The sequence below is a fragment of the Elephas maximus genome, chromosome 1 (genome assembly GCF_024166365.1).
Source record: "Elephas maximus indicus isolate mEleMax1 chromosome 1, mEleMax1 primary haplotype, whole genome shotgun sequence".
NCBI lineage: Eukaryota > Metazoa > Chordata > Mammalia > Proboscidea > Elephantidae > Elephas > Elephas maximus.
The window spans coordinates 54,401,839-54,424,333 of NC_064819.1; the positions used below are offsets into that span (position 1 = coordinate 54,401,839).

The following is a 22,495-nucleotide window of genomic DNA, read 5'->3' on the forward strand; positions in this document are numbered from 1 at the left end:
AAGAAACTGAGAAATGAAGAAAAACAAAAAAGAGAAAAATAAATAAAAATGCCCCCAGGGATCCTATAGGTGTGGACCGGGGAACGCATTAGGGAAGTGGTTCCCCAGTGAAGGGGTGCTTCACATCCTATCAAGAAGTGGAGATGGCACACGGAGCCAGGTATTGGAAAGAAAGGAAGGAGGTGAGGGAGAGAGAAGAAACTAAAAGCCAAAAAAAAAAAAAAAAAGCAACAACAGGAACAAAAAAAATGGCACTGAAGGAGCCAGCCAGTGTGGGCAGGGTGAATCCAAGTGGCATGGAGCTAGCACCTCCCCTGCCGACCAACCGAGGCTTGCCGGGAAGTGGTGGAGGCCAAGCAGGGGGAAGAAGGGTGGTAGGGTGGGAAAGCATGTATCACTGGTTACCGGGTGCTCTGCCTCCTGCTGGGAACTCCTTGAAGCTGTCTTCCCGTATTCCCTGTCTGCCATTCTCGGTGGCTGAGGAGTCATAGATGGCAAATCCATGCTACATTAGCTGATAGGGGACCTCCACTCTGTATGCCTTCTTGCTCTCTCTCCTCTGTCAGTTTCTTATTCCACTTGGTGCTTTGTTGAGTTCTTTATCTCTTCATTTGACACTTAAGATTTCCAGGATTGATGTTTGTCTCTGTTTTACTTAGTTTTTCAGGTCTTTGCTATTGAGGGTCAGCATGGTGCTTCTGTCTATGGTGCCATGTTGATTCCGCCTCCAGGTTTTTTCTTAACTCATCTAAAATGCTACACGTTTCAGAGGACGAAAAAAAAAAATTTAAGCAAAGAGCTCCTGGAAGCAAAAGACTGCTCAGTATAATAATTTCCTGTTCTACTCTTTTTTTTTTAAGACGTAATGGAGCTTACTGTTATTTTTGAAAACTTTTTATTTTGAAATAATTATCGTTTCACAGGAGATTGCAAGGAAATATATAGGGAAGTCCCCCATTCACTCTTCCCCAGCATTCCCTAATGTTAAAATCATACACAATTATAGTACAATATCAAAACCAAGAAATTGGCATTGTTACAACCTACAGAGCTTATTCCGATTTCACTAGTTATATATCTACTCATTTGTGTGTGTGTGTAAATAACTGTATGCAATTTTATCATGTGTAGCCTTGCACAGCCACTGTCACAATCAAGAAATACTTTTGTTTAGTTCCCTTGTTCCTAACCCCGGCGCTCTATAATTATGTTAGTTTATGCACGTTACATAAGTATGTATCTTTTTGAGATTGGCTTTTTTTTCGCCCAGCATCCTTTCCTTGAGGTTTATCAAAGTCGTTATGTGTATCAGTAATTCATTCCTTTTTATTGCTGAGTAGGGAACTCTGCTGGTGTAGTGGTTAAGTGCTCAGCTGCTAACTGAAATGTTGGCAGTTGTAACCCACCCAGTGGCTCCATAGGAGGAAGATATGATGCTCTGCTTCTGTAAAGATTACAGCCTAAGAAACCCTACGGGACAGTTCTCTGTCACATGGGGTCTCTGTGAGTCGAAAATAACGCCACAGCACCTAACAACAATGATAGTATTCCATGGTATGGATGTACCACAGTTTAACCATTAACCCATTGAAACCCATTTGGGCAGTTTCCAGTTTGGGACTGATATGAACAGAGCTGCCATGAACATTTGTGTGTAAGTTCCCTTAAATATTAATCTTCATTTCTGTGAAATAAATCCCAATAGTACAATTGCTGGGTCATATGTTAAGTCCACTTTTAGCTTTGAGAGGAACTTCCAAACTATTTTCCAGAGTGGCTGTTCTCTCTTACAACCTACCAGCAATGTATGAGAGATTCAGTTTCTCTGCATCCTCACTAGCATTTGGTACAGTTGTTATTCTTTTTATTTTTATTCTAATACGTGTAGGGGCAGTGGTGGTTCAGTGGTAGAATTCTCACCTTCCATGAAGGAGACTTGGGTTGATTCCTGGCCAATACACTGCAGGCACAGCTACTACCTGTCTGCCAGTGGAGGCTCGCGTGTTGCTATGATGCTGAACAGGTTTCGGCAGAGCTTCCAGAGTAATATAAACTAGGAAAAAAGGACTGGGAATCTACTCCTGAAAATAAGCCAGTGAGAACCCTATGGGTCACAGTGGTCCTATCTGCTCCAGTGTGCTTGAGCTCGCTGTGAGTAGATGTGGACTCTGTGGCAGCTAACGACAATAGAATGTAGTGATACCTCAGCATGGTCTTCATTGTATTTCCCTAATGGCTATGATATTGAACATCTTTTTGTGTGCTTATTTGCCATTCATATATCCTCCTTGGTGAAATGTCTCTTCATATCTTTACTCATCTTCTAACTGGATTATTCTTTTTAATGTTGAATTTTGAGAGTTCTTTATGTATTATAGATATGAATCTTTTGTAAGATAATGTGGTTTGCGAATATTTTCTCCCAGGCTGTAGCTATTTTTTCATCCTCATAATAGAGTCTTTAAGGAGCCCTGGTGGCTCAGTGGTTAAGTGCTCGACTGCTAACTGAAAGGTCAGCAGTTCGAACCCACCTGGCGCTCTGTGGGGGAAAAGACTTGGCATTCTGCTCCCTTATTAAAGATTAAAAAAAAAAAAATTAAAGATTACGGCCTAGGAATCCCTCCTAGAGGAGTTCTACTCTGTTGTACAGGGTCTGTTATGAGTAGGAATTGACTCGACAACACACAACAACAACAACAAACCAGGGTCTTTCACAGAGCAAAATGTTTAAAATTGACAGAAATTCAGTTTACTGATTTTTAACATTTCTTTTACGGATCATGCTTTTGCTGTCATACCTAAGAATGTTTCACTGGGCCTTAGGTCCCAAGGAAACCCTGGTGGCGTAGTGGTTAAGTGCTACAGCTGCTAACCAAAGGGTCGGCAGTTCGAATCCACCAGGCGCTCCTTGGAAACTCTATGGGGCAGTTCTACTCTGTCCTATAGAGTTGATATATGGACTTGGCAGCAGTGGGTTTGATTTCTGTTTGGTTTTAGGTCCCAAAGATTTTTTCCTTTGCTACCTTCTGAAAGCTTTGTAGTTTTGCATTTAAATATCTGAACCGTTTCGAGTTAATCTTTGTATAAGGTGTGAGGTTAGGTCCTCCATCATTTCCCCTGAGCCTCAAATTGCAAAACATGAGCATCTGTCATGCAAGCTGAAAAATTAATTCCTGAGGATTTCTCCTTTTTAACCAGATGGAGTAATAGGGATCAGATTTCCCCTCTTGTCTCAAACAATTAAAAAAAAAAAGGGAACAATGATTTTCAAAATATTGGACATCGACAAACAAAGAACAGTGGTCCTGGAAAGATGCAAGGAAAACCAGACGAGCACTCTGACTTCCCAAGCTTCCTGCCTTGAGAGAATTACCAGGTCATGGTGGAAGGGAGAACTCAGACAGCAATTGGTGAGCTTCCTGAGTTGAGGAGATGGAGCTGAAAGTCCAGGGAGGCCAGGGTGGCGAAAGGTACAGGTGAGAGTACCAGAGAGGACTGCAGTGTTCAGCAGAGTATGGATCAGTGCGTGCAAGTAAGGAACTATCCTGAAGCTGAGAGAAAGAACCGCCTGAAAGGATTAGAGGGAAGAATGCTTAGAGTGCTTAGACCTCATACAGGGCCAGAAGTAGTGACAGTTCTCATCAGCCAAATTGGGAAGCTTCCTAATTCATGAGTCACTGAATAGAATACTCAGGAAGGCCTTGCTGCAGCAGTGAGGAATAACTAGTCTTAGACTACACACTATTTTGTTGTAGTTGTTAGGTGCCTTTAAGGTGGCTCTAACTCATAGCAACCCTATAGGACAGAATAGAACTGCCCCGTGGGGTTTCCAAGGAGTGGCTGGTAGATTTGAACTAGTAACCTTTTGGTTAGCAGCCAGGGTCTTAACCACTATGCCACCAAGGCTTTCTACTATTGCCTGAAATACCTTAAAGCAAGAGCTGAATCAAATTGTTTCCAAATAACCTAACTGCATCTCAGAACAATGTTCAAGAATATTTATAGGAATATAAAAATATCCAGCACCCAGCAAGTTAAAATTCACAATGTCTAGTATCTGATAAAAAATTTCTACACAGGAAAAGAAACAGGAAAATACGACCCATAATAAGGAGGGAAATTAATTGAAACTGACCTGGAATTGATACAGAGGTAAGGATTAGTGGAAAACTAACCTTAAAACAGTTTAGAATTGTTATTATTACTGTATTCCATATGTTTAAAAAACTAGAGGAAATACTGAATATGTTTAAGTAGAGAAAATAAGAGTTTAGAGACTTGAACAACACCATCCATCAGCCTGACCTAAATTAAATTCATAGAGTTCTCCACGAAACAGCAGTAGAATGTACCTTCTTTTTAAGTGCATATGACAAATTTGCCAGGGTAGACCATATCCTGGGCCATAAAACAAGCCCAATAAATTTAAAATAATTCAAGTGATACAAAGTATGTTCTATGGTCAAAATAGAATTAAATTAGAGATCACTAACAAAGATACCTGGAAAATCTTGAAATATTTGGAAACTATCACAGTTCTAAACACCATTTGGGTTAAAGAAGAAATCAAAACAGAAGAAAGTATTTGCAACTCAGTAAAAATGATAACATGACTGACCCAAATTTGTGGGGTACAGAGGGAAATTTACACCACTAAATGTCCATATTAGAAAAGAAGAAAAATTTCAAATCAGTGATTTCATCTTCCATTTTAGAAAACTAAGGGAAAAAAAGAGCAAATTACACTTAAAGTAAGATGAGAAAAAGATATACTAAAGATCAGAGAAAAAATTATTAAAAGAGAAAACGTTTTTTAAAATAGAGAAAATTATTGAAACTGGTTCTTTGAGGAGACCAATATAATCGATCAGCCTGTAAACAGAGTGTCAGGAAAAAGAGAAGACAAAAATGACCAGTACTAGAAATAAGAGACATGGTATCATCGTAGACTATAAAAATATTAAACGTTTAATAAAGGAATGCTAGTGAATGAATTTATTGCCGCAAAATTTGATACAATGGACAAATTCCCTAAAAGACACAAACCATCAAAATGCACTGAAGAAAAAAACAGATAACCTGAACAATCCTGTATCTTCTAAAGAAATTGGAATTTATATTTAAAAACTACCTGTAGAAAAACAGTAGGATGCAGATCTCAAATTCCTGTAAAAAGACCAGACTTAGTGATCTGACTGAGACTAGAAGGACCGTGGAGGTCCTGGTCCCCAGACCTTCTGTTGGCCCAAGACTGGAACCATTCCCAAAGCCAACTCTTCAGACAGGGATTGGGCTGTACTACAAGATAGACAATGATACTGGTGAGGAGTGAGCTTCTTGGTGCAGCTCCTGTCTGGAGGAGAGACGAGAAGGCAGAGGGAGACAGGTGCTGGTTGAATGGACACGGGGAATACAGGGTGGTGAGGAGGAGTGTGCTGTCTCATTAGGGGGAAAGCAGCTAGGAGTGTATAGCAAGGTGTGTAAGTTTTTGTATGAAAGACTGACTTGATTTCGCTTAAAGCGCGCGCACACACACACACACACACACACTCTCTCTCTCTCTCTCTACCTGCAGAGAAAACTCTAGGCCAAGATAGCTTCACTGGGACTACCAAATATTTAAGAAAGAAATAATAATGGTGCTACAGAAATCTTGTAGAAATTGAAGAGATGGGAATACTTACCAGCTGATTCTATGAGGTCAGAATTACCCTGATAACCAAACCTGGACAGAGAAATTATAATAGGAGAAAATTATACCCCTCATGAACATAGATGTAAAAATTCTAAACACATTTTTGCAAGTCAAATACAGCAATCTAAATGTTGATTTAACATTTAAAAATCAATCAGTGTAATTCACCATATTAACAAACTAAAAAAAAAATGAGTATCCTCAATTGACACAGAAAAAGTATTTGACAAAATCAGCATCTACTCTTGATTAAAAACTCAGCCAACTAGGTATAGAAGAGAACTTTCTCAATTGTGATAAAGGGTGGCTATGAAAAGGCTACAATTAAAACCCTCAACGATGAAAGACTGAATGCTTTTCGTTAACATCAGTGACAAGGGAATGACATCTGCTCTCAACACTTCTATTTATCATCATGCTTGTGGTTCTAACCAGTGCTACAAGGCAAGAAAAAGAAAAGTGTTCGTATCAGAAAGGGAGAAGTAAAATTGTAGGCAATCATCTAGATAGAAAATCCAGCGGAATCTAAAAAAAAAGCCACTAGAATGAATAATTAAATTTAACAAGAGTGCAGGTCACAAGATCAATATAGAAAAATAATGGTATATCTGTATACTACCAAGAATTAGAAATTGACATAAAATGCAATGCCATTTACAGTAGTATCAAAACATAAATATTTAGGGATTAATTTGTCAAAAGATTTGTAAGATCTCTACAGAGAAAACTGCAAAACTTTGCTGAGAGATGGAGGAAGATTTAAGTGGAGAGAGAGGTTGTGTTCACCAGTCAGAAGACTCAATATTGCTAAGATGCTGGTTCTCCTGAAATTGATCTTTAGGTTCAACACAATCGCAATTCAAATCCCAACAGGCATGTTTTTTTCCATAAAGAAATTGTCAAGCTATTTCTAAGATACATATGGAAATTCAAAAGACCTATAATAACCAAAATGAATTTGGAAAAAAAAAAAAGTGGGAGGGCTTTTAAAGATTTATTATAAAGCTATAGTAATTGAGAGTGGTATTGGCATCAAGATAGACCATAAATGAATGAGTGGATCAGGCTAGGAAATCCAGAAATAGACCTACACAGCTGTGGACAACTGATCTATGACAAAAAAACGTAAAAGCAATTCAGGAGTATGGATAAATTTTTCGGCCAGTGGTGGTAGAACAATTGGATATCTCATGCAAGAAAATGATTTTGACCCATAGCTTCCACCTCCCTCCCCAACCAAAATAAATAAATAAATAAATAATGGATCATAGACCTAAATGTAAAACCTAAAAATATTTTTAAAATTTGAAGAAAATATAAGAAAAAAATCTTTGCGACCTCAGGTTAGGCAAAGACTTAGATATGACATCAAAAGCACAGTCCATAAAAGAACAAATTGATAAATTGGACTTCATCAAAATCAAAAACATCTACTCTTAGAAAATCATTGTCAGGAGAATGAAAGGATAGGCCACACACTTGCATAAAATACTTATAAAAACGTGCATCTGTTAAAGGACGTGTTTGGTATCTAAAATATATTAAGAACTTTCAAAACTCAAAAATACATCCCCAAAATATGCAAAATATCTGAACAGCTGCTTAACCAAGGAAGATACACAAATGACCCATAAGCACTTGAGAAGTTGCTAAGGAAACGTCATTAGTTATTAGGGAAATGTAAATTAAAACTATGAATTGCCACTACACGCCTATTACCCATTGCCATCGAGTCAATTATGATGCAGAATGGCTGAAATTAGAAAGACTGCCAAGTGTTGGTAAGGATGTGGAACAAATGGAACTCTTAAAATATTGTTGGTAGTTTCTGATAAAGTGAAATATATATCTACACTATGTAATAGCTCCCAACCAGAAATAACTAAAATGTCCATCAATAAGTGAGTGGGTAAACAAATTTGGGTATATCCATGTAATGGAATACTACTGAGACATACAAGAGAATGGTCTATCTATACACAGAACATGAATGAATCTGAAAATAATATGCCAAGTGAGAGAAGCCAGAAAATATAGTGTGTATTTTATGATTCCATTTATAAGAAATTCTAGAAAACATAAACTATAATGACAGAAGGTAGACCAGGCTTGCCTGGAGCTAGGGCTACCTAGAGGTGGGAGAGATTACAGTGCATCAGGAAAAGATTTTTGACTGATGGATGTGTTGTTTTGATTGTGGTGATGGGTTGGTTCATGGCTGTATACATATTTCAAAACCGCTCCAGTTGTGTCCTTTAAATATGTGTGTTTATAGGTCAGTTATATCTTAGTACTAAGCTGTTAATTTCCCTGCCAGAGTTGTTGTCATGGCCAAGGTTGATTATTTTGTATAAACATAACCGTATCTAAGTAAAAACCCAAAATGACTTCTATTTTTATCTGTTTTCTGTTAAACTAAGCAGCTCTATCAGTTGTCAATAGATGCAGTTTATCCTTTCATCTTTTCATTCTGTTGTTCGTTAGTTGTATTTATAAGACTATTAAACATTTGGGAGTATTTTAAATCATCTTATAGTCAGAATAACCTTAGACAGCTATTGTTATCCACTAATAGATAAGAAAACATTCACACAGCCTAATGGTCAAATGGGAATTCAAACCAGAGTACTTAATTCCCAACCATGTGTCCTGTTCTCTGTATTCGTGTAGAGATCAGTATCAGGGTTCCCTAACTTCAGGTTACTTTCAGGTGGGGCCAGCGTTTATGGCTGGAGCTGCTTACCTGCGTTTTTACTCTGTTGGTGCCATAAAGGCTTACTCAAATAGCTTTTAGTAGCCTGATACCCAGTGCCGTCGAGTCGATTCCGACTCATAGCGACCCTGTGTTACCTAAAATCCCCCTTATGAGAACTTCTCTAGATAAGACGTTGTCTCTAGGAAGCCTTTGTTAACATGTGTGAGGAGCTTGGGGGGCTACTGTAGGCGGGTACTGAGTTAGCTAGAGAGTAACCAGTTGGTGTGGAGTTGATTGGGCTTCGTGGTGACCCCATGTGTGTTAGAGCAGAACTGGGCTCCGTAGGGTTCTCAGTGACTGATTTTTTGGACGTAGACTGCCAGGACCTTCTTCTGAGGCACCTCTGGGTCGACTCGAACCTCCTACCTTTCTTTTAGTAGCCAAGTGTGTTAACGGTTTGTATCACCCAGGGACTTCAGCTAGAGGGTAGCAGGGGGAAATGACTTAGCTCATTCCTCCCTAACTTGCTCGGGTAGATTGAGAGGACCAGCACTTGTAATAACACCCAGGCTCTTGAAAGCATAGTCCTGTTTGGGGGAATCTCTGGGTGGTGCAAACGGTCAATGCGCTTGACTGCTAAAGGAAAGTTGGAGGTTTGAATCTAACCAGAGGCACCTCGGAAGAAAGGCTCGGCAATGTATTTTCCCCAAGTCAGCCATTGAAAACACTTCTAAACTGACACACAGAGGGTCACCATGAGTCAGAGTTAACTTGATGGCAATTTATTTTTTTTAATTGGAGGGCTCCAATAATCAAAGGCTTAGAGCAGATATGAGTCAGAATCGACTCAATGGCAGTGGTTTTTTTTTTACACATAAGCATAGAAGGAAAAAGTGGAACCTACCAGCCATGGCCTTAATTGCCTTAATTGGTCTTGAGATAAGATTGCCTTGTGGGCCTGATAATCTTCATGGGGCCGATGGCAGGTCATGGAGCTGGGCCCTGGCTTGGCAGCTTGGGTCCAAGAGTAGTTTTTGCAAGGGGAAGCTGAGGAATGTAGTTATTTTCCAAAGTTTCATCCCTTTGCCTGGACGTGCACCAGCTTGTGAGTACTCAGTCCCCTTAGGGCTTGCTGTTTCTGCTGCAGCTCTCGGCTGCCATGTCGGCCCCTCTGGTCTTTCTCACGCACGTTGTATGTCATATCACCCGACTCTAAAGTCTTTAGAGGATAACTCTGTAGGACACACTTGTTTTGTCTTAGCGAAGCAGAGCCTAGTGACCCAACAACAAATAAGGAAAGAACGTGTTGAAGAGTCCGTGGTTTAGTTTCTTCACTCAAAGCCATGCATTCCAAAGCTGAGCACTTACAGCTATTACATGACCTACCTTCTGTTGCTGAAACCGCTGAATCCTGACTGTAGACTATGAAGAAGCTTCCTGACAAAGCCTTCATGTCTGTCAGCAAACTAGTAAGAGTTAGTGCATCTTCCCTGGAAATCATCCCTAACCACAGAGCAGAAGGGAACACTCTCTCTGTGGCATCGGTTCTCCAATCTGGATATACGTGGAAAATCACCTGGGAGCTTTGAAAGACTATACCTGTGCCCTGGGCTCTGCCCTAGACCAGGTGAATCAGAACGTCTTAAGTGGAACCCAGTGTTAGCTTTAGTTGTATTTATTTGCTAGGCACTCAGGGAGTTCTAAGGTACAGCAGACCGGAGAGTGTCCTGCAGCTTTGCCCCAGCTCCCTGGTATCCGGCTGCTTCCTCCTGCTGTCCTCATCTGTGTGTGCCTGTGCTTGGTGCCAGAAGGAGAAGGGGCTCAGCAAGGCTTACTGTGTAAGAGCTATTGCCTGGCAGAGTCTATGGAAATAGACTGCAGGATAAGACGTTTTGATGGAGGCAGGGATTTGACAAAGTCTGCAGAATGGGGTACTCCCCATGCACTGGGCCCAGGATCAACCCCAAAGGACACACAAAAGAAAAAAAAAAAAAAAAGCTAAGACTGATGTGAATGAAGGAGGAAGGTGGTGATCAGACACGTTTTGTTTATTCAATATATTTTGTTTTTAGTGAGGATTCTGCTTCCAAGGATCATAGAAAGCAAGACAAAAGGACATCGGTAATGTAATAACTTTTATTATTTTAAGGCATACTTCCTAAATTTCAGTTATTTGCATGCCGTCTTCCGAATTTGTCATAGCTCTACTTTTTATCTATATTTTTCTTAATTAAATTGAACTTAAACTTATTTTAAAAGGAACCATTTCACTTTCAAGTGGAAAGTCAGCATTACTTGTAACATAGAGTAGGTAAGCCCCAAATAAATACCATGAAAAACAGCAGTGTTATCACATTAAAGCTTATTTTTACTTAAACTAGGCCTTAAGCCTGAAGCCCATACTTGCTTTAAGAAAAGACTAATGAGTGTAAGTTGTTACAAACCTACTAGTATCTAGCTGGGAGTCCCTGGGTGTCGCAAATGATTAAGTGATCAATTACTAGCTGAGAAATGGTTTCAACCCACCCAGAGGAGCCTCAGAGGAAAGGCCTGGTGATCTGCTTCTGAAAGGTCACAGGCATTGAAAAGCCAATGGAGCAGTTCCACACACAATAAATGGGGTGACCAGGAGTTGGAATCAACTCGATGTCAACTGGTTAGTCCCTAACTTGAGATTTACCCTGGATAAAATCAGAAGTACTTAAGGGATCGAGAAGGGAGTTTTTCACTCTGAGGGTCAGGGACCTATTTTTGTAACTGTGTACCAATAACAGTGCACTCCTGCGGGTATTTCCCTCACTCTGGAAATCACAGTGCTCTGAGTTTATAATCAGGAGTCCTTGGGTGGTGCAAATGGTTAACACTCTTGGCTGCTAACTGAAAGGCTGAAGGTTCAGGTCTACCCAGAGGTGCCTCAGAAGAAAGGCCAGGCGATCTACTTCTGAAATATCAGCCATTGCAAACGCTATGGAACACAGTTCTACTCTGACACACGTGGGGTCACCAAGAATTGGAGTTAATTCGACAGCAATTGGTTTAAGTCTGTGTACTTAAAAAAAAAAAAGTCTGTATAATGAACATTAAGTGAAAAGTTTTTTCTAAAATTGAGACCACGAGCTTCAAATAAAGGAAGGAGTTAAGGCTCATCTTGGCTTTCTCCTAGCAGTGATTCTGACCTCTGCTGCCCACTTCTTGAATTGGACCCACCTTGGGGGGCTGTAGAAGCTGTAGAAGCCTGGGTGCCTCACCCAGAGATTCTGATTCATTGATCTGGGGTGATGGCTGGGCACTGGAATTTTTTAACTCCCCCACCCCCACCCCATGATTCTAATGTGCAGCCAAATATAGCAAACACTGTTCTAGAGAAGTCTGCTTTTGTAAGTAACTTTCAACACCTTCTATACAAAACCAAGGGAACTGGGAGAACCTTGCTGCACAGGTTTTTAACTGAGTTCCTTGAATAAGTGATGCTGTTTTTACAAGGTACTAGTCTGAAGAACTCTGCACCAAAAGCGTGTTTTTCTTTTTTTTTCCTTGGAGCCCCCGTGGTGCAGTGGTTAAGAGCTTGGCTGCTAACCAAGAGGTCGGCAGTTCAAATCCACTAGCCACTCCTTGGAAGCCCTATGGGGCAGATCTCCTCTGTCCTGTATAGTTGCTATGCGTCGGAATTGACGCAACGGCAGTGGGTCTGGTTTGGTTTTTGTTTTATTTTCCTTAAAGTAAAAGTTATCTAAAAACGATCCTGCTTCACAAAGTTTATTTTAAAAACGACCTGTACAGCATGCTGAAGTGCTAGAAATTTTAAACAAGAAGTAATTAGGGCTTCAAAAACGAATGCATTTGAAAAAATTGGCAATGATTGCTCACTTCAGATGTTCTGGGTCATGCTATCGTAAACAAGGGTGAAGCTGGGTCTCACCCACCTGTTGATGTCCTCGGGAGCTGATTCTGCACCTGACCATTAAAGTCCATGAGTATGTACCCAGGCTGGTGCTTTGCATACTTGAGGATACATGAGATAACATACATGCCATACTGTGACCACTTTACATACTTGGATTCATGAGACTCCTTTGTTGTTATTAGCTGTTGACAAGTTGGTCCTGACTCTGTCCTGACTCATGATGACCCCAGGCACAACAGCACTGCATGGTCCTGTGCCATCCCCATGATTGGTTGTGTATCTGACTGTTGTGAACCATAGGGTTTTCACTGGCTAATTTTTGAAAGCTGATCTCCAGGTCTTTCTTCCTAGTTGTAGTCTGGAAGCTCTGCTGAAACCTGTTTAGCATCATAGCAACATGCAAGCCTCCACTGATGGGTGGTCGCAGTGCACGAGGAGCATTGGCTGGGAATTGAACCCAGGTCTCCTGCATGAAAGGGGAGAATTCTACCACTGAGCCAGCACTGCCTCATAAGACCACCTGACGTGAAATGAGAATAAGTTATTACTGACTGAATGGTGGCACCCTCTAGAGGCATGGGGGTTTGTGCACTGGGCTCCCCGGGGACGCGGCAGGCAGAGCTCAAATACAGTATGCTTTTTAAAAAAGACTGCTTTTGTAAAAAAAAAAAAAATCAAAATGTATTAAAACTGAGCATATTTCTTCTTAATAATGATTATTACTAATAGCATTTATAAAATGAATGTAAAAGACAGATTAAAAGAAATGTAAATATCAAAATACAGTTGAGTCATCCACCAAATCCGCCAAACTAAACCCACTGCTGTCGAGTCAATTCTGACTCACAGCGACCTTATAGGGCAGAGTAGAACTGAGCCATAGAGTTTCCAAGGAGCGCCTGGTGGATTTGAACTGCTGACCTTTTGGTTAGCAGCCATAGCGCTTAACTACTACGCCACCAGGGTTTCCGAGTCATCCACCAGAGTAGATTAAACTTGCCCTAAATCTGTAAACTTTTTTACTCCAGGCTTAGTTGCAAAATGCTTTACGGGGTAAACAGAAATGATCCTCTCGTTTTATTTTAGTTTATCTCAGACATAGAGAAGCATGTCTTTGCAAAAAAAAAAAAAAATATATATATATATAGTTTCTTTTGTCATCTAAAGTAGTATTTTGAAGTTATGGTGTTGGTTAGCTATTCAGGGCCTCACCTTTGGATGGTTACCTGACACCTCTTCAGTTGTAAGTAAAACCTGTGAGAGCCGGAACTCAATGAGACTGCCTTGTTTTTCTGGCTCTCGTAAGTTTTCCACCTTTGACAGGGTGCAGTCTTACCACTTCTGTGGTGCTCTTTTTAGTGGAAGATATTTGCATTTTCCTTCTCTAATAGGTTTCCACCTTCCACTGATTCCGACTTTCGCAGGTTTTACTGTATTGGAAAGGATTTTGTCCTATTTTCCCACAGCAACTTGGTGACTAATGAAATAATTCTTCTTTTTCTTCCCCTTCTTACCTCTGTACCTGTTTATCATGTAAAAAAGCCCAGGCCTCTAGAAGGAGTTATTTCTTTTCTGTATAACTTTGAAGTTGTATGTTTAATTGAACGTAAATGGCACTAATACTTCTTTAAAATTCTCGTTTATCATCTGTGTGTGTAAAAGTTTAATTATAGGCAACACCTCTTCTCTGAGAGTTGTCAAGATTCAAGTGATAATACCAGTGACGTATCTTGGATCAGTAAAGAACAAAGGAAACCCCTAAATTCATATCCTGGTAGAAAAAAGAAAAGAGTCAGAAGTAACATAAAAGGTAAGTTTGGTGTGTGTCTTCTTTCAAGGCAATTTTTAAGTGAATCGGCAAGTATTTATTTTTTGGCATGGGAGAGGAGAGGGTCCCAAAGACATAGGATCATTTGATCCTCCTTCCTGGTACAATTTCATTGGACAGGAAAAATGTCCATACATGAAACTGTACAGAAGATTAAACTAAAAAACCAAACCCGTTGCCACTGAATCCATTCCGACTCATAGTGACCCTGTAGAACAGAGTAGAACTGCCTCATAGGGTTTCCAAGGCTGTAAATCTTTATGGAAGCAGACTGCCACATCTTTCTTCCATGGAACAACTGGTGGGTTTGAACCATCAGATTTCATTATATAGAAGATTATTATTTTTAACCAGTAGTTGTTAAATAAGCTGTAGATAAAGGAGTAACTAGGAGTTCGGATGAGAGGAATCTTTCGTGAGATGGAATTACCAGGAGAAGCTTCAAGGAAGAGGTGGGTGGAACTTGAGCTAACTCTTGAAAAAAGAATAGAATTTAAAGAGCCATGAAGAGGAGCATTCTAGGTTATGTAAAAATACAAGGACAAAACAAGGACATTCGTGAAACACAATCTGGATCAGAGAACTCATGCTAGGTGGTGGGAGTGGTGCAAACGGTTTACGCTTGGCTGCTGACTAAAGGTTGGTGGTTTGAACCTGCCCAGGGAGCTGTGGAAGAAAGGGCTGGCAGTCTGCTTCCGTAAGGGCTACAGCCAAGAAAACCCTATGGAGCTCAGCTCTACCCTGTAGTATGTGAGGCCACCATGAGTTGGAATTGACTCCACAGTCACGGGTTTGGTTTTTGGTTTTGATGTATAACAAGGTTTGATAATTAGAAAGTGACCTTAAAAGCTAGCCATTTGAACAAACCATAAGAATGGGAATAGATTCTAACATCAGTTTGTGTAATTGGGAGAGGTAGAAGTTGATTTCTGTGTTTCTCTAAAGTAAACTTATCCATCGTACCTGTGTTTTCTTTTTTCTTAGTTCTGCCACTTTCCCCTGTCCGTAGTGTCGGTGATGAGGAGAAAGACCACGTAAGTAAATTTTATCTAGGCTGCAGTGTGCCATACTGCAACCAGCGTGAGACTGTGTTAACCTGCAGGTATTTCTCAAAACACACCTTTCAAAAATATGAGACTAACAAACCCATGGTTTATTGGTGTGTAAATAACGGTCAATAGAACTGCAAAGACTTCTAAATGTTTAGTATGGATCTTGGGTAAAGATTTAGCTGTTTTGTCATTGTTTCCAAATGTTGCTGAAGGGCTTTTATTATGAACAATACTAAAAACCTGGGCTTTTCTGGTTTTCCACAAACGCATATACCTTTGAATTTACATTGTATATTTACATTTTAAACTAAACTTGCTGATAAAATCCTTTCCTTAGTTTTCAGTCTGTTGACTTGTTAGTTCCACAGCTTTTATTAATGATTTAAGCATTTAAACCTTTATATTTGCAAAAGGTTGAAATGCCTTCAAAAACTAAAAACCAAACCCATTGCCAGCAAGTCCGTTTTGACTCATAGGAACCCTATTCAGGCTTATGCAAATATTGAACAGACCACCCAGGTTTTTAAAATTTCCTTTCACTTATCCTTGTTTTGAGGAGCCCTGATGGCACAGTGGTTAAAGCTCTTGGCTGCTAACTGAAAGGTCAGCCATTTGAACCCACCAGCTGCTCTGAGGGAGAAAGATGTGGCAGTCTGCTTCACTAAAGATTTACAGCCTCGAAAACTCCATGGGGCAGTTCTCCTCTGTCCTGTAGGGTTGCTATGAGTTGGAATCGACTTAATGGCAGTGGGTTTGGATTTAGAGCAGCGTTTTTCAAACTTTAGTGATCATCAGAATTACCAGGATGGCTTGTTAAAACACAGATTTTTGGGTTCTGTCCCTAGGGTTTCTGACTGAATAGATTATGGTGGGCTTGAGGATTTTCATTTCTAACAAGTTCCCAGGTATCACTGATGCACTGGTCGAGCACTACACTTTGAGAATCACCACCGATGTAGAGCTGTCAATTGAGATATGGTGAATGTTCTTCCAGCTCTGAGATCGTACATTTTTAGTGTTTATTTGCAAATGGACTAAATCCAACACTTAAACTTATTTTTAAAGGATATTGAAAATGTCTTTGCCGAGCACTGGTTTTGCTTATGAATGTTAACACTGAAGAATGTACTGTATTTTAGGCTAGACCTCTGACACCATCATGGAAGGATCCCTCCAGGCAAAATAGCGCTGTACCTCCAAAAATTTCTGGGACAAAATTCCAGGGTAGCTCTGCCTTCCCAGCTCCTGAAGATTCTGCTCTGACAACACGTATGTGACTTTTCTGTCGATTTATGTAGAGAAAATTATATTTTGGGAAAGGTAGTTTAAAGTAAACAAAATGGTTTCTTTCACTGTCTACTGAAGAAAGTGTGAAGATAGGATTGTTCTTCACTTCAGTGTCCCTGTTACCCGCTGCCATCGAGTCAATTCCGACTCATTATATTTTATTTTTGCTCTTAACATTTGAGATTAGTTTAAGCATGAGATCCTTTAGCAGGGGTTGGCAAACTTTTCCTGTAAAGGGCCAGGTAGTAAATACTTTGGCTTTTTGGTCCGTATGGTTGCTCCTGCAACTGCTCAGCTCCGCAGTTGTAGCACCAAACCAGCCACAGACAGCATGTGTTTCCATAAAACTTTATTTATAAAACCTAGTGTTAGGTGGAATTTGGCCTGGGAGGCCAAAGGAAAGGGAAAAAGGAGAGAGGAAAAATAAGAGCACTAGAGAATAAGAGGGAATAAGGAAGGGATCTAAGAGACAGAAGAAAGAGAAGAATCACAGGTTGAGGTGTTAGAACCCTTGCCTCGATGTATTTGGGGCCAGATGGGAAGTTAGTAAAGCACCGGTCTATTGAGGTGGTGACTGGCTGTTCATTTTACCTACAGATCTGCAAACCTAATAACCACACATACCCTAAAAGGCAGCAGGTTTTTTGTTTTATTTAGAACTGTGTCCCTTTTTATTTTTCAATGATGAAAAGTAACAGAGAGCCACGATGCCATAGTAGTGCCGTAAGTTTTTTCTTGGTGTGTTTACTGACCTGAAGCTGTTCTCTGTAATACTCAGAACCTCAGAGTCCCCACCCACTAAGTGAGCGCTCTTCCTTGGAGCACCCAGAAGTTGAAGAAAATGTACCTAAGGTACTATTTAATTGTTGGTTATGGATCTGGGTTTCCAGAATTAATATTATATTTGTATAATATACTGGCTTATTACCTTTTAAAGAACCTTTTAAAGAACAATATAGCATTACTTATTTCTTATTTGGAGCCCTGGTGGCACAGTGATTAAGAGCCGAGCTGCTAACCAAAAGGTCAGCAGTTCAGATCCACCAGCCATTCCTTGGAAACATTACGGGCAGTTCTACTCTGTCCTATAGGGTCACTGTGAATTGGAATAGATGTGATGACAATAGGTTTCGTTTTTTATTTCTTATTTAAAAAAAAAAAATACATGTATTTGTGGTCTGTTTATTTTGTTTTTAAGATTGTGAACCAAACGTCACTGATGACCAGCTTCAAGCGTAAGCTGCAAACCTTGGAAGAGAGAGGTGAGAGAATAAGACACTACCTTTTCAGGAAGAAGTGAAATTAATCTGCTTTTGGCATGCTGGGCAGTGATTCAAACTGCAGCAGATAAAATCGTTCAACAGAATGACTATTGCCAGGTCAAGAAGAGAGAATGTGATCTGCTTACCACCCCGAAATGTTTGTGAGGGCTGGATTAGTCCCCTAGGACTGCTGTAACAAAATACCACAAAGTAGTGGCTTATGAAAACAGAAATTTAGTGTCTTACGGTTCTGGAGGCTAGAAGTCCAAATTAGGGTGCCAGCCCTGTTGATTTCTTCTGAGGGCTCTGGGGGAGGATCTGCTCCATGCCTCTCTCCTAGTCTCTGGTGGCTCCAGGTGTTCCTTGGCGTGAAGCTGCAGCATCACACAGTGTCCTTCCTCTGTCTCCCTGTCTCTCTTATAAGGGCACCAGTCATGCAGGATTGGAACTCACCCTACTCCAGCATGTCCTTGTGTTAACCTAAGAGCATCTTCAGAGATCTTCTTTCTAAATAACGTCATGTTCATAAATACCAGGGGCCAGGACTTCAATATATCTTTTTAGGGGACACAATTCAATCCACAACAAAGACCAAGAGAATAAAGAAGGCCTCACTCGGGATCCAGAATTTCTAGAGCCAGGCAGCATATATCCTGGAACACGAATCCCCTCTAGCAGCAGCTTCCTCCTGGGCCTCGGCGGAGTGTACTGTGGGAGCACTTCCTTAGGATCTGCTCCAGGATTTCCTTCCATCCCAGAGGATGTAGGTCACTTGAAGTTTGTAAGCAATGCTCTAGAAAGTAGTGTGGCCAATTTATTAAAAATTCTGAGTTAATTTTCTCCTGTTAACAGTGCCATGAAGGTTTCCAGGCTAGCTCAGTTGTGAATTACTGTTGAACCTAATAGAAATAGACATTACTATTACTTTCAAAATTCTAGTGGGTACCTGAGTTCCTGGGTGGTGCAAACAGTTAATGCTCCCAGCTGCTAATGGCAAGCTTGGAGGTTCAAGTCCACCCAGAGGTGCCTTGGAAGAAACTCCTGGCTATCTAGTTTAGAAAACTCAGCCATTGAAAACCCTATCAAGAGAGTGTTTCTTAGCTCAAGTAGATAATCTGAGACTAAATGGGCGGTGCCTGTATGGAGGTGAGATAAGGGAAAAGGGGGCAGGAGCTGGTTGAGTGGACACGGAAAATCTGGGGAGGAAAGGAGGAGTGTGCTGTCACATTATAGGGAGAGCAACTAGGTTCACATAACAATGTGTGTATATGTTTTTGTATGAGAACCTCACTTGAACTGTAAACTTTCACTTAAGGCATAATATTAATAAATAAAAAGAAAACCCTATGGAGCACAGCTGTACTCTACACACATGGGATCACCATGAGTCAGAACTGCTTTTCAACAGCAATTGGTTTTTAGTATGTTCCACACAGGCCCGTCCTTGCCCCTTGTGTTTCCCCGGCACAAGTGATCACTATCCTTAGTTTTTACGTTGATCCCATTGCTTTTATATTTTCACTTCTGCATTATGAGAAATATGCATTCAGAAGAGAATATAAAACAATGTGTACAGTTTAAAGAAGAATTATACTGTGAATTAGAAGATTGCCATCAGCTCTGAATCCTTCCATATACTAAATCCTTCCCTATTAATTCCCTCCATCAGTCCTAGAGGAAACTACTACCCTAACTTTCCTGAAAATCCATCCATTGCTTTTCTCTCTAATTTTACTTTCTCTGTTTGTGTCCCTAAATAATAATATATAGTTTTTTTATTTGAAATTTACATAAATGGCATCGCTTTGTGTGGTCTGCTGCGTTTTCTCCAAATCATTTGTAAGGTTCGTTCGTGCTGATACGTGAGGTGAAGTCTATTCATTTTCATCACCATGCAGTATTCCGTCATATTTATCCATCCTGGTGCTGTGGCATGTTTGGGTTGTTTGCAGTTTAGGGGAAACCCTGGTGGGGTAGTGGTTAAGAGCTACAGCTGCTAACCAAGAGGTCAGCAGTTCAAATCCACCAGGCACTCCTTGGAAACTCTATGGGACAGTTCTACTCTGTCCTATAGGGTCGCTATGAGTCAGAATCAACTCGATGGCAGTGAGTTTGGTTTTTGGTGGGTTGTAGTTTAGGTTGTTACAAACGTTCCACTATGAAGAATTGTGTGTATCCCTCCTGATGCATCCATGACATTTTTTCTCTAGTTGTGATACCTAGAAGTAGAATTGCCGTGTCACAGAGCGTGTGTGTCTTAAACAGTTTTAGATGTACCATGCTGTTTTCCAGAGTGCTTGTAGTGGTTTACTTTCCCACCAGCCATGCATGAGAGCTCTGTTTCTCCATATCCTTGCTAACACTGAATGTTTAAAAATTTTGGCCAAGTATATGTGTGTGTCCATTGAGATCTTCATTTGAATATCCCTGATGAAAATTCAGCATCTTTTTCTATGCTTCTTAGCCATTTGAATTTCCTGTTTTGTGTAGTGTCTAAAATTCTTGCCCCTTTTGTCTGTTGGATCGTCTTTGCACATTGATTCTTAGGAGTTGTGCGCGTATTCCAACACTCGTCCTTTGGTTCCATGCAATGGAGGTATCTTCTTCCTCCTTGGGGTCTGCACTTCCCTCTCTGTATGATGTCCTTCTGATGGCTTTTGTATTGTTGTAAAAGTATAGATGACACAACACTTGCCATTTCAGCATTCCCCATATATACAGTTCAGTGAGATCAATGACATCACTCACGTAGTGGAACCGTCACCAGTATTCTCTGCCGAACTTTTCACCCCCTTAAATAAAGACACAGTACTTCCTCCACTTCCCCCATCCCTCCCGTAACCACTGTTCAAACTCTGATCTCTGTTTGTTTAACTTAATTGTGCTTTATGTGAAACTTTACAGTACAAATGAGTTTCTCATTCAAATATTCACACAAATTGCTCTGTGACATCGTTTGCAATTCTCTCAGTGTGTCTGCAAGCTCCCCCATACCATCCCAGGCTCCCCATGTCTGCTTGTCCAGTTTTCCTGTCCCTTTCTGCCTCCCGTCCTGCTCTTGGGCAGGTGTTGCCCATTTGGCCTCACAGGTGTCATCGTTTACCCCATAGGCCTGCCCAATCTTTGGCTGAAAGGTGGACCTAAGGGAGTGGCTTCAGTTCTATGTTAGCAGCGTGACTGAGGGCCATTGTCTCAGGAGTCCCTCCAGTCTGTGTCAGACCACTGTCTGGTCTTTTTGTGTGTGTGTGAATTTGAGTTTTGTTCTACATTTTTCTCCTGCTGTGTCTGGAACTGTGTATTGTGATCCCTGTCAGAGTAATTGGTGGTGGTGGCTGAGCACCATCTAGTTTTCTGGGCTCAGGCTGGTGGTGGCTGTGGTTCATGTGGCCTGTTAATCCTTTGGATTAGTATTTTCCTTGTGTCTTTGGTTTTCTTCATTCTCCTTTGCTTCGGACAGAATGTAATCAATAGCTGTATCTTAGATGGCCACTTGCAAGTTTTTAAGACCCCAGATGCTACTCACCAAAGTAGGACGTAGAACATTTTCTTTGTGAACTATGTTATGCCAGTTGACCTAGATGTCCCCTGAGGCCATGGACCTGGCCCTCAGCCCCAGTAACTCAGTCCCTCAAGGTGTTTGGGTGTGTGTAGAAAGCTCCTATGACTTTGCCTTGGTGAAGTTGCACTGACTTCCCCTATATTGTGTGTTGTTTTTCCCTTCACCAGAGTGACAAGTACTGTCTTCTATCTAGTTAGTGAGCTCCCCTCCCCTACTCTCTCCTCCTTCATAACCATCAAAGATTGTTTTTTTCTGTGTGTAAACCTTTTCTTGAGTTTTTATAATAGTGATCTCATATACTATTTGTCCTTTTGTGATTGACTTATTTCACTCAGCATAAATGCCCTCCAGGTTCATCCACGTTGTGTGATGTTTCATGGATTCATCATTTTTCTTTATCATTGCACAGTATTCCATTGCGTGTATGTACCATAATTTGTTTATCCATTCATCTGTTTATGGGCACTTAGGATGTTTCCATCTTTTTGCTACTGTGAGTAATGCTGCAGTGACCATGGGTGAGCATACGTCTATTCATGTGACGGCTCTCTTATTTCCCTAGGATATATTCCTAGGAGTGGCATTGCTGGATCGTACAGTATTTCTATTTCTAGCTTTTTAAGGAAGCACCGTATTGTTTTCCATAGTGGTTGTACCATTTTAAATTCACACTAACAGTGTCTAAGAGTTCTTATCTCCCTTCAGCCTTCCCAACATTTGTTATTTTCTGTTTTTTTGATTTGTGCCAGTAGTGTTGGGGTGAGGTGGTATCTGATTGTAGTTTTCATTTGCGTTTCTCTAATGGCTGATGATTGTGAGCATTTCTTCATGTGTCTGTTAGCCATCTGAAAGACTTCTTTGGTGAAGTGTCCATTTCCTTTGCACATTTTTTAATTCCGTTGTTTGTCTTTCTGTTGTTGAGATGTTGAAGTATAGATTTTAGCGATTATACCCTTGTTAGATATGTCATAGCTAAAATTTTTTTCCCAGTCTGTAGGTTCTCTTTTTATTCTTTGGTGAATCTTTTGATAAGCATAAGTGTTTAATTTTTAGGAGCTCTCAGTTATCTAGTTTCTCTTCTGATATTTACTCATTGTTAGTTATGGTTTGTATTCTATTCATGCTGTGATTTAGGGCCTCTAGCATTGTTCTTATTTTTTTCTTCCAGATCTTTATCTTTTTAAGTTTTATATGTGGTCATTCATCCATTTTA

At 40.4% G+C, this 22,495-nt stretch overlaps 1 protein-coding gene across 1 annotated transcript in view; it reads left to right on the forward strand.

The window, feature by feature from the left end:
* SYCP2L (synaptonemal complex protein 2 like) overlaps window positions 1-22,495 on the forward strand; it is an 87,151-nt gene that overhangs the window by 45,153 nt on the left and 19,503 nt on the right. Inside the window, exons 19-24 of the mRNA XM_049855290.1 lie at window positions 10,463-10,511; window positions 13,957-14,104; window positions 15,107-15,156; window positions 16,314-16,443; window positions 17,240-17,313; window positions 17,660-17,723. Coding sequence (XP_049711247.1) covers window positions 10,463-10,511; window positions 13,957-14,104; window positions 15,107-15,156; window positions 16,314-16,443; window positions 17,240-17,313; window positions 17,660-17,723 — 515 coding nt within the window. The remainder of the gene's footprint in view (window positions 1-10,462; window positions 10,512-13,956; window positions 14,105-15,106; window positions 15,157-16,313; window positions 16,444-17,239; window positions 17,314-17,659; window positions 17,724-22,495) is intronic.